Genomic DNA, 13,579 nt, shown 5'->3' with positions numbered 1-13,579 from the left:
TCTCTCTTCAACCAGCCTCCTCCTTTCAACCTCTCTTCCTCTCTCTTCAACCAGCCTCTTCCTTTCAGCCTCTTCCTCTCTCTTCAACCAGCCTCTTCCTTTCAGCCTCTTCCTCTCTCTTCAACCAGCCTCTTCCTTTCAGCCTCTTCTTCTCCCTTCAACCAGCCTCTTCCTTTCAGCCTCTTCTTCTCTCTTCAACCAGCCTCTTCCTTTCAGTCTCTTCTTCTCTCCACAGCCAGAGCCTTTAACCATTCTCCCTCTCAGCTGTGGGATCTGAGGCATCAGGGGGGGACTGAGGAGTGCTGGAGGGTCTTTACTGCTGTTAGAGAGACAGACACACACACACACACACACACACACACACACACACACACACACACACACACACACACACACACACACACACACACACACACACACACACACACACACACACACTCACACTCACACTCACACTCACACACACACTCACACTCACACTCACACTCACATTCACACACACATCTGGACCACTGTGTAGGAGTTGTTAAAAAAGGCCATGGGTGTGTGCTCTGGCTAACAGTCCCTCAGTGGAGTTTTACCTGCCTGGCTGAGTACCTGTCCACACACTGCCTCTCCCTCACATAAACAAGACAGGGCAGACTGGAGCACACTCAGGGCCACAGCCTCCTCCTCCTCCACTTCTTCTCTTCACTACTCTGCTCCTCTCATTCTGACCCAGTCAGTACGTACACACACTGCTCGCTACGCCACCACTGTCTGTCTGAGCACTAAATCAGTATGAGCCACACCAGCCTGCACAGCAGGATACAGTGGTCATGTTCACTAGATAACCTCTCCCATTTCAACTCTGTTTTCAAATGTGGTTGGGGAAAGATACTCTTCGAAATGAGGCGCCTCGTTTCCAACGCAACAACATGATTCAGTTTGCATTATATTTTTGTCATTGCTCTCATAAAAACTATACGCTGCTTTTGTAGATAGACATATCACCGTCAGCCATTAGGGAAGACCTTTCCAATGACCCTCCCTCGGATGTGTGTTGCCTTTCTCCTGTGATCAGCTCTGAGGTCAGGCCTGGCGCTCCAGTGGCCACCTCCTCATCTGTAGGCTCAAAGTCCCTGTGGTCTCTCTCCGGTAGTGCTGTGTGTCTGTCCACAGGGGGCGCAATGTCTGTCTGGGCATACAGCTCAACACCTCCCCCTAGAGCTAGAGAGGTTATAGAAATGTATTGTGTAGAACAGATGTGATTCTCTGACATATAGAATAGGGACTTGTATCAGCTCTATGCATGCCATGTTCTATCTGCAGCATTGTGAACATGTAGCCTTACTAAACAGGCCCCATAAGGACACCATGTTCTATCTGCAGCATTGTGAACATGTAGCCTTATCAAACAGGCCCCAGAAGGACACCATGTTCTGTCTGCAGCATTGTGAACATGTAGCCTTACTAAACAGGCCCCAGAAGGACACCATGTTCTGTCTGCAGCATTGTGAACATGTAGCCTTACTAAACAGGCCCCAGAAGGACACCATGTTCTGTCTGCAGCATTGTGAACATGTAGCCTTACTAAACAGGCCCCAGAAGGACACCATGTTCTGTCTGCAGCATTGTGAACATGTAGCCTTACTAAACAGGCCCCAGAAGGACACCATGTTCTGTCTGCAGCATTGTGAACATGTAGCCTTACTAAACAGGCCCCAGAAGGACATCATGTGTCCTGCAGTCAGCTCCTCATCTTGTGTGTCTGTTTGACAGATGATAGATGACACATAGTGGAGTCAGCCTTTACATGCTCCTCTAGGGAGGAGTGATGCCCTTGTACTTTCACTCTTTAAGTCCTTTACACAGTTGTTCTGCCACATCTCATCTACGGTTTACTGGAGCCCACAGTAAGTATACACTTATGGTTGCCAATATGACTTTGGGACCATGTGACTTCTCTGCCGCTTGTCTGTTCTTTGTTGTTCAGTCAGTGAGAGAGATCAGGTATGAGATGTAGTGTACAGTAATGCCTATGGCTTTCCTGTTGCGTACTGCTACTATTCTCACACTCCAGTGTTTGCAGACAGGCTGCAGACCTATTGGCTGCTGTGGCCCTCCAAGCCGCCATGCTGCCAAGAAGCTGTCTAACCCTGGAGTGTAAACTATGTGTTTATCCCCTGCTTCAGGGTCAAACACAACAGCCTGTGTGTGTGTGTGTGTGTGTGTGTGTGTGTGTGTGTGTGTGTGTGTGTGTGTGTGTGTGTGTGTGTGTGTGTGTGTGTGTGTGTGTGTGTGTGTGTGTGTGTGTGTGTGTGTGTGTGTGTGTGTGTGTGTGTGTGTGTGTGTGTATTTAGCTCCAGCTGTACTATATGTAAAGACAGAAAACTCAGCAGCAGAGTGACCAATAAACTTTGATTTGATTTGACAATCCCCCCCCCCCCTCTCTATTTCTCCCTCTCTCTTTCTCTTCAGGCCGAGGTGTAATACCATGCTCCAGATGGATAGCTTTATTGGCATTTGAATTAGATGTGTATCATAGTAATTACCCAGCCTTCCTGTCTCTGGGCGAGCCACTCATTGACAAAACCGTGTCAACACCGGATCATCTCTGGCCCCGGAGTAGACAATAAGAGGGGTGGAACACACACTTACACACACACACCATGCATGCGCACTCACACATACACACACACATACACACACACACGCATGGGCACATACACACAGTGTCAGGGGGGACACAGCAAGACAGGGTCTTACACAGCCACTGGACCATAAGTTCACACAGTGAAAACATGGTGTGTATTCTGTTGTACTGAAATGGAATCTAAGCTTTTGTTCTGTCTCACAATGAAAGGAATGTGTTAGGAATGTATGAGGTATGATTGTGGATTTCCAGGAGCCTGAATGACCTTGAATCATAGGACGGAATGTTTGCCTAAAGAAAAGGTGTTAAGGGCTAGTAGGCCTACTGTGCTGGTACAGTAACTTGTTTGTACTAATTCCTGAGATGTATTTGATATTCTGTAATGTAGTAAATCTATCAGTTATGATCATAACCAAACACCCTACGTAGACCTAAACACAGTAGCTTTTTCACTGTTGCTATTCTCATCAGGCAAAAACAGTCTGTTTCAATTTAACAGTCCCTGTAGAGTCTTCTTGGAAGGAGAAGATATAATCTGCAGGCTGACTGGCCTTGGAGGATAGAGCGAGAGAGAGAGAGAGAGAGGGAGAGAGATAGAGGGGGAGAGAGAGAGAGAGAGAGGGGGAGAGAGAGAGAGAGAGAGAGAGAGGGAGAGAGATAGAGGGGGAGAGATAGAGGGAGAGAGAGGTAGAGAGATAGAGAGAGAGAGAGAACTGAGTAAAGAAGGGAGGAAGGAGGGGAAAGGAAGCGTTAGTAGAGAGTTAGGAATGCGTTGTGGAGTGTTCCAGGGTTCCTGGTGAGTTATTTAATGGTTGGTGCATATGTTAGCCTCACAGCTGGGGAGAAACAATCACACACAGCTGAGGGCTGCAGAGAGAGAGGGGGGATGAGGTATGAGGGGGGGAGAGTGTGTGAGGAAGAAAAGGAGAATAGTGAGAGACAAAGAGAAGTGCTCGAGGGAGGAAGAAAGAGAGAGGGACGGTGAGAAAGAGGGATGAGGAAGAGAGAGAGCAGAGCGCATTGCCTTGCCAAGATAAGAATCTGTTTCCAATCCTCCTCTCCTCTGCTCACTACCTCTCCTCAGCTGATGAGATACGGCCTGCAGAGTAGGTATGGATGTGGAAGAGGTTGCAGACCTATTTCTCCTGAAACTACTTTCTCTGTATTGTGTTTTGTTCTTCTACAGCTTATGTAAACAACAGAGGCATGTATGAGGCATGTCATTGATTTTACAGTGATGGAAAAGTCCCATCTCAGCTACATTCCTTCTATTAGTCAGCGAAATACCCTGATTACACTTAGATTTTGTATGTCTTGTGGTATGTTTTTTCCGTGAGTCCCTGAGTTCATGAACTGCAATTCAACTTGCTATCATGTCTGTTCTGAAAAACATAACTTCTGAGTCAGCTCGTTGACAATCTACAGGTACCAAAGTGTCTGTTTGTATTTCGTCACCTTCAATGCCTTTGACTACTTTGCACCTCGGTTGGTCCGGTCTGTTGGGCCCTGTGAGAGGGTTAAGCCTTACAAAGCTGCTTTTATACAGAGTCAGAGCTTTCAGTCAGAATGTGTGTGGAATCCAGGGAGGATCATGGGGCTCCAGAAATAGGTAAAGTACGGTAGTGGATTCTCTAACCTTGAGTCTCTCCAGTCACAAACACGAAGCCACAATACGATCCACACAGCTTCAATTGTGGCTTCACCTCTGTTAGAGCTCCAGAGAGGGGCCTTGGTATTGTGGCAGGCAGTGTGTCTTTGTTCCGTATAGGACTTGGCTGAAGTTGGCCTCTTGACACTGATCTGAGGTCACCCTTACAGAAAAAACACATGAATTTCACATGTGATCTCATGTGACGTTAATATGGTGACATGTGACAACATGTTAAAAGCAACTTGTGATAACATGAAACTACAAATGTGAAAACATGATCTCATCTGAATTTTGTTTTTACAACAGGGATGCAAAATGGCAACTAAAACTACATGAAACTACACGAGACAACATGTGAGCTAGAAATAAAACATCCCAAGAACATCATTGCCCTTTCAGAAGAACCTATTTTTGGAACACTTCACATGTGATTTTCCACATTTGAAATCAAGTGGTTTTAGGGAGGAGAAGCTGATCCTAGATCTGTGCCTAAGGACAACGTCTACCCAGAGCTTGTTTTCTTGTAAGGGGCTAAGAGAACGATGTTATAACCCCTGACCTCTGCCCTTTCCCCTGCAGGCAGACCCGGGAGCAGGAGACGCCCCCTGACTTCTTCTACTTCTCGGACTTTGAGAGACACAATGCTGAGATCGCTGCCTTTCATCTGGACAGGTAAATCACACACACACACCTGTACCTGACACCAAAGAATCCACAGGGTGTGTGTGTGTGTGTCAGTGCGTGCGTGCACTGTTTTTATCTCTGTGTGTTTGTATAGGTGTCTCTCTGGCCCCGTTTATACCTGGTACTAACATGCACCCTTGTCCATGTCTTGTCCACATTCTGAATATGCCCATATATCTGGACAGGTGTAGATGATTAAAAGATGCATTAGTGATCTGATTGTGATCAGATCTTCCTGACCACCTCCGGATGTAGTAAGGCACGCATTGTGTCTGGATATCTTACAAGTTTAGACAGATCTGGACAGTGAAATCATCATTATCCCATCGTCTAAAATCATTGTAAGGTGGCACCATTGACTTATGGCATCAATATGTGTCTTAAAATAAATAAAGAATATCTGTCAAAAGATGTGCATACAAGGTAGGACCATTAAATCTGGTCACAATGTGGACCCAGTGGACGGATAAGAGACACATTTTACTACCATGTGTAAAACGCATGTCTGAAAATGTGGGCGCAATCAGTATGTGAACAAGATCAGGAAAAAGGACGCATGTTAGCAGCAGGTATAAACACGCATCATGTCTGTATATCTGAGGAACAGTTTGTTAGCAGGCAGACTTCTGTGTGTTCCTCTATTAAGCTCGAAACATCAGGAGGCCCATGAGTCATACTCACTGAGTTGCTGAGCACTGCCTTCCTGTTGTAATAGGCTGCATCCCTGACACCCTATTTCATACATAGTGCACTACTTTTGCCAGAGCCCTATGGTGCACTATGTAGAAAATAGGGTGCCATTTGGGATGTGGCCTATAACAGTAGAAAGGCCATAGGGCTCCGGTCAAAAGTAGTGCACTATTTAGAGAATAGGATGCTTTTTGGGACTCAGGCAGCATACTACCCTGCATCCCACCCTGCAGCCTCTGAAGCTAAGCAGGGTTGGTCCTGGTCGGTCTCTGGATGGTAGACCAGATGCTGCTGGAAGTGGTGTTGGAGTGCCAGTAGGAGGCACTCTTTCCTCTGGTCTAAAAAAACATTATCCCAATGCCCCGGGCAGTGATTGGGGACATTGCCCTGTGTAGGGTGCTGTCTTTCGGATGGGACGTTAAACGGGTGTCCTGACTCTCTGTGGTCACTAAAGATCCCATGGCACTTATTGTAGGGGTGTTAACCCCAGTGTCCTGGCTAAATCCCCAGTCTGGCCTTCATACCATCAATCACCTAATCATCCCCAGCTTCCAATTGTCTCATTCATTCCCCCTCCTCTCCCCTGTAACTATTCCCCAGGTCGTTCTCAGTCAACTTACCTGGTAAAATAAGGGTTAAATAAAACAAGTAAAAATAAAGGCACACATCTGATTTAACAATGACTGCTGCCAGCCTAGCTAACCCAATCACCCAGCTATGTCTGTCTTTCTGTCTGTCTGTCTGTCTGTCTGTCTGTCTGTCTGTCTGTCTGTCTGTCTGTCTGTCTGTCTGCCTGTCTGTCTGCTTTGGAACTCCACTGGCTTTACAAGGCTTTATGACCTACCTGCCTGTTGAGAACGCATTAATGATCATAGGAAAATCTCCTGGTTGTAAGAGAGGCAAACAAATGGGTATTACTGTATAATAATACTGCCATGGTTACAATCCGTATTATAATAATACTGCCATGGTTACAATCCGTATTATAATAATACTGCCATGGTTACGCTCTGTATTATAATAATACTGCCATGGTTACGCTCTGTATTATAATAATACTGCCATGGTTACAATCCGTATTATAATAATACTGCCATGGTTTAGCTCTGTATTATAATAATACTGCCATGATGGTTTAGCTCTGTATTATAATAATACTGCCATGATGGTTTCACTCTGTATTATAATAATACTGCCATGATGGTTACACTCCGTATTATAATAATACTGCCATGATGGTTAATCTCCGTATTATAATAATACTGCCATGATGGTTTCACTCTGTATTATAATAATACTGCCATGATGGTTACACTCTGTATTATAATAATACTGCCATGATGGTTACACTCCGTATTATAATAATACTGCCATGATGGTTACACTCCGTATTATAATAATACTGCCATGATGGTTACACTCCGTATTATAATAATACTGCCATGGTTACGCTCTGTATTATAATAATACTGCCATGATGGTTACACTCCGTATTATAATAATACTGCCATGATGGTTAATCTCCGTATTATAATAATACTGCCATAATAGTTACACTGTGTGTTATAATAATACTGCCATGGTTACGCTCTGTATTATAATAATACTGCCATGATGGTTTAGCTCCGTATTATAATAATACTGCCATGATGGTTTAGCTCTGTATTATAATAATACTGCCATGATGGTTTCACTCTGTATTATAATAATACTGCCATGATGGTTACACTCCGTATTATAATAATACTGCCATGATGGTTACACTCTGTATTATAATAATACTGCCATGATGGTTTAGCTCCGTATTATAATAATACTGCCATGATGGTTTCACTCTGTATTATAATAATACTGCCATGATGGTTTAGCTCTGTATTATAATAATACTGCCATGATGGTTTAGCTCTGTATTATAATAATACTGCCATGATGGTTTCACTCTGTATTATAATAATACTGCCATGATGGTTTAGCTCTGTATTATAATAATACTGCCATGATGGTTACACTCTGTATTATAATAATACTGCCATGATGGTTTAGCTCCGTATTATAATAATACTGCCATGATGGTTTAGCTCTGTATTATAATAATACTGCCATGATGGTTTAGCTCTGTATTATAATAATACTGCCATGATGGTTACACTCTGTATTATAATAATACTGCCATGATGGTTTAGCGCTCTGTATTATAATAATACTGCCATGATGGTTTCACTCTGTATTATAATAATACTGCCATGATGGTTTAGCTCCGTATTATAATAATACTGCCATGATGGTTTCACTCTGTATTATAATAATACTGCCATGATGGTTTAGCTCCGTATTATAATAATACTGCCATGATGGTTTCACTCTGTATTATAATAATACTGCCATGATGGTTTAGCTCTGTATTATAATAATACTGCCATGATGGTTACACTCTGTATTATAATAATACTGCCATGGTTACACTCTGTATTATAATAATACTGCCATGATGGTTACACTCTGTATTATAATAATACTGCCATGGTTACACTCTGTATTATAATAATACTGCCATGATGGTTTCACTCTGTATTATAATAATACTGCCATGATGGTTTCACTCTGTATTATAATAATACTGCCATGATGGTTACACTGCGTATTATAATAATACTGCCATAATGGTTTAGCTCTGTATTAGCTCTGTATTATAATAATACTGCCATGATGGTTTAGCTCTGTGTTAGCTCTGTATTATAATAATACTGCCATGATGGTTACACTCTGTATTATAATAATACTGCCTTGATGGTTTAGCTCTGTATTATAATAATACTGCCATGATGGTTTCACTCTGTATTATAATAATACTGCCATGATGGTTACACTCTGTATTATAATAATACTGCCATGATGGTTTAGCTCTGTATTATAATAATACTGCCATGATGGTTACACTCTGTATTATAATAATACTGCCATGGTTACACTCTGTATTATAATAATACTGCCATGATGGTTACACTCTGTATTATAATAATACTGCCATGATGGTTTAGCTCTGTATTATAATAATACTGCCATGATGGTTTCACTCTGTATTATAATAATACTGCCATGATGGTTTAGCTCTGTATTATAATAATACTGCCATGATGGTTTAGCTCTGTATTATAATAATACTGCCATGATGGTTTCACTCTGTATTATAATAATACTGCCATGATGGTTACACTCTGTATTATAATAATACTGCCTTGATGGTTTAGCTCTGTATTATAATAATACTGCCATGATGGTTACACTCTGTATTATAATAATACTGCCATGATGGTTACACTCTGTATTATAATAATACTGCCATGATGGTTTCACTCTGTATTATAATAATACTGCCATGATGGTTTAGCTCTGTATTATAATAATACTGCCATGATGGTTTAGCTCTGTATTATAATAATACTGCCATGATGGTTTCACTCTGTATTATAATAATACTGCCATGATGGTTACACTGCGTATTATAATAATACTGCCATGATGGTTACGCTCTGTATTATAATAATACTGCCATGATGGTTTAGCTCTGTATTATAATAATACTGCCATGATGGTTACGCTCTGTATTATAATAATACTGCCATGATGGTTTAGCTCCGTATTATAATAATACTGCCATGATGGTTTCACTCTGTATTATAATAATACTGCCATGATGGTTACACTGCGTATTATAATAATACTGCCATGATGGTTACACTGTGTGTTATAATAATACTGCCATGATGGTTACACTGTGTGTTATAATAATACTGCCATGGTTACGCTCTGTATTATAATAATACTGCCATGATGGTTACACTCTGTATTATAATAATACTGCCATGATGGTTTCACTCTGTATTATAATAATACTGCCATAATGGTTTTGCTCCGTATTATAATAATACTGCCATGATGGTTTAGCTCCGTATTATAATAATACTGCCATGATGGTTACACTCTGTATTATAATAATACTGCCATGATGGTTTCACTCTGTATTATAATAATACTGCCATGGTTACGCTCTGTATTATAATAATACTGCCATGGTTACGCTCTGTATTATAATAATACTGCCATGATGGTTTCACTCTGTATTATAATAATACTGCCATGATGGTTTCGCTCCGTATTATAATAATACTGCCATGATGGTTTCACTCTGTATTATAATAATACTGCCATGATGGTTTCGCTCTGTATTATAATAATACTGCCATGATGGTTTAGCTCCGTATTATAATAATACTGCCATGATGGTTACACTCTGTATTATAATAATACTGCCATGATGGTTTAGCTCCGTATTATAATAATACTGCCATTCAGAGGCAGCTGTCTATTGTTGTCTCTGATTGGGGATCATGTTTAGGCAGCCTTTTCCCACCTGTGTTTGTGGGAGATTATTTTGAGTCAGTGCATGTTGCACCTCTGTCGTCACGGTTTGTTGGTTGTTTCTTTTTTCCTGCCGCAGGTCTTTTCACACAGCAAGCCTTTGCTTTGTCTGGCTCTTGTATGTTCAGACACAACAGTTGTAGTCTACACAGCTGTGATGTGAAGATGGTGATGATAATGTACTTGTTATCTCTTAGGCTTTCACATCTGTGGAATTAAATGTTGTCCCTGACACAACCAGGTCCATTCAAGTGGCACTAGAGAAGCACACTTGCACGCACGCATGCACACACACACAGAGTACATAGAGTATAAAGCTGGATAAAGCTGTGTCTGCCTGGAGGCACAATATCACCATTCAGCAGCAGCAATAGCAGACAGTCTGCCACACATCTGGTACGGCACTAGACCCAGTTGGCACACACACACACACACACACTCAGGCATGCATTGTGGGTAAGGGGGAGAGGAAACCAAAGGCATGAAAAGCCCTGCTTCCTTTCTAAATATAAGGAAGGCAGGGACTAGGGTTAGCCAAAAGCAGCTGTTTAGTTTTTCACATTTGGTTTCTGGTCTAAATGAAAGCTTCAGCATTGCCATTGGGTACGGGCTGACTACTGACGCTGAGGCTGCTTTGTCTGCTGTCCCAGGAGGCCACAGCTACACACACACACATACAGTAATGCACACACACACACACACACACACACACACATACAGTAACGCACACACACACATGCACATACAGTAATGCCCACACACACATGCACACACTTTCCATTTGGGCTTTTAAGCCAGGCTCTACGCTCCATTAATTATCTGATTGGATTAAAAGGGGGAAATGCTGTCTTAAATTTGGTCTCGGCTCCCTTTGAAATGATGTGGGATGGGGGGAAGAGGAGGAGGAGGAGGAAGAAGGGGGAGGGAGGAGGGATAAGAGCAGTGAGTGACGAGGGGGGAAATTGAATCCAGCACTTCTTCCTTGTTTGCATGGCAGATCCCCCATAGGGCTGTGCGGTGCGGTACGGCACAGTAACATCTGACAGCCAGAGGGAAGGAAACATGGCTCACACACACACACACACACACACTTGAATGCACACACAAACCGCACACACACAGTCTCTCTTCTTACACATGCTCTCTGTCACGCTGTGCAACATGACGGGGCAATTTGTAACTTGGAGTGCTTTTGCTCATTCTCTCCCCCCACTTTATCTTTCTCCCCCTCTCTTTCTCCCTCTCTCGCTCTCTCTTTATCTCTCTCTCTCTATTTCTCTCTCTTTTTCTTTCTCTCTATTTTTCTCTCTCGCTCTCTCTCTCTTTTTCTTTCTCTCTCTTTTTCTTTATCTCTCTCTTTTTCTTTCTTTCTCTCTCTCTCTCTCTCTCTCTCTCTCTCTCTCTCTCTCTCTCTCTCTCTCTGAATGAGTGTGTAGCATGCATAGAGACAGGCATGACAGCACTCAGAAAGACAGAGGGAGGAAGGAGGTTCACATTAGAAGATTCCATCTCCACATGTCCCTGGAGTGGTCTCACACGCGCTGAGAATACTGTATGCGGCGAACACACGCATAGTTCATGCATACACACATTCACGGCACGTACACACACATACACATCTGCGCCAACACACTGAAATATTCTGTGCACATTCACACACATACCTGGGCGCACACACAGATGAATCATCCTCAGAGCCACTTGTCCAGCTCTCACGTGTTCTCTAAACACCTGTCTCCCTCCCACATTGCAGTAGAGTAGAATAGAGACATAACATGTAGCAGAACTACACATGGTGTACAGGAAGACATTAAGACCAAGCATGGTTGATTAGATTATTATCATTGCTGATTTAGACTACAGTTACTGTATTTGAGCTGTTGAAGTGAAATAATTTAGATATTTCTGTGATGGCCGCCCTAGGCTGTTACTGAAGCAGTTGGAAGCGGTGTCACAGCTCCCTCTGGTGGTTAATAAGAAACAACAGTGCACTTTACACGTAGAAGGATAGTAGAAATATGGTACCATAGCATGTGGACCTTAAGTATCATGGCATTCCTCATTGGTTGAATTAGTGAGGGAGTGATTGATCATTTCAGGATCTAAAAAGCCAAATCTAAATATCTTCCTCTCTTTGTCCTCTTGCAGAATCCTGGACTTCCGTCGTGTCCCTCCTGTAGCTGGCAGACTGCTGAATATGACTAAAGAGATCAAAGACATGACCAGGGACAAGAAGCTGTGGAAAACCTTCTTCATATCACCAGGTACTAAACCTAGGACAGTAGTCTGAGATTCAAACACAGCCGTCTTGAGCAATGAAGCTGGCGAAGGAAGCTTATGCTGCGTTAAAATCATGTCAGCTGCATTTCAGTTTATGAACAGTAGATGATGCTATTGACCACCAAATGAACAAATCAATATCCCCAACAAATCCGTTCATATAAACTCTAATTTCCCAGCCAACAACATCTGTTTCTATGGGGAGTGTTCGTACTACTGCTCTACAGAGCATGCTCTGTGCGGTAAGCCGGACCAGATCGAGGGTTCCCTGGCTGCCTTCCTCCCAGACCTGGCCCTGGCCAAACGTAAGACCTGGAGGAACCCCTGGAGACGATCCTACCACAAACGCAAGAAAGCAGAGTAAGAAACCAATGCATATGTAGAAAGCATAACATAATAAAATACAAAATACATTTATTTAAAAGAAAAGCATTTACTTTAAGAGTTTGACAAGCACTGAGAAGTACAGGTGAAAAGACAAGTTACTGTAGTTCCAAGAAAATACAAGTGGAAAGACGTGTGCAGGGGAAGTGAGAACCCAACAGGTTTCTAATGACGACCTCTCTGTGTCTGTTTCTGCAGGTGGGAGGTGGACCCTGACTACTGTGAAGAGGTGAAACAGACTCCGCCCTATGACAGCGGCACCCGTCTGCTGGACATCATGGACATGACCATCTTTGACTTCCTCATGGGTGAGACCACACCTCCTAAAACACACACACACTCAGAGCACAGCGACATCCCACTGGGCACAGACGTCAGTTCAGCTAACGTGAATTCAACATGAAATCAACCAAAAATATCATCATGTCATTGGATTTAGGTTAAAAGTTGGGTGAAAGAAGATATTCCAATACGTTGATTTAACGTCATCATATCGAATTTTTGGGTTGAAATGAAAGTGGAAACAGCGTTGATTCAACCAGTTTTTGCCCAGTGAGATGGCTCCATTATAAAATGGCGTCTCTCCTCAGGCAACATGGATCGTCATCACTATGAGACGTTTGAGAAGTTTGGCAATGAGAGCTTCATAATCCACCTGGACAACGGGAGAGGGTTTGGAAAGCATTCCCATGATGAGGTGTCTATCCTGGTGCCTTTAAGCCAATGTTGCAGGTCAGTAACTTTATCAATCTTTTCCATGAACTGACATTTTTGGTGTATCATTGGCATGTATACATCAAGAGCATTTACTTGTGACTGGTGAACCGCAACACACT

General features: G+C 42.6%; 1 protein-coding gene across 1 annotated transcript in view; it reads left to right on the top strand.

Annotated features, from left to right (window-relative positions):
* Positions 1-13,579, top strand: part of LOC106589575 (extracellular serine/threonine protein kinase FAM20C) — a 67,252-nt gene that overhangs the window by 49,628 nt on the left and 4,045 nt on the right. The window contains exons 4-8 of the mRNA XM_014179708.2: positions 4,866-4,958; positions 12,228-12,343; positions 12,539-12,719; positions 12,942-13,051; positions 13,334-13,475. Coding sequence (XP_014035183.1) covers positions 4,866-4,958; positions 12,228-12,343; positions 12,539-12,719; positions 12,942-13,051; positions 13,334-13,475 — 642 coding nt within the window. The remainder of the gene's footprint in view (positions 1-4,865; positions 4,959-12,227; positions 12,344-12,538; positions 12,720-12,941; positions 13,052-13,333; positions 13,476-13,579) is intronic.

This window comes from Salmo salar, chromosome ssa28 (assembly GCF_905237065.1).
Source record: "Salmo salar chromosome ssa28, Ssal_v3.1, whole genome shotgun sequence".
Taxonomy (NCBI): Eukaryota; Metazoa; Chordata; class Actinopteri; order Salmoniformes; family Salmonidae; genus Salmo; species Salmo salar.
Note: the sequence above shows the minus strand (reverse complement) of the source record. Positions and strands in the feature narration are given on the sequence as shown.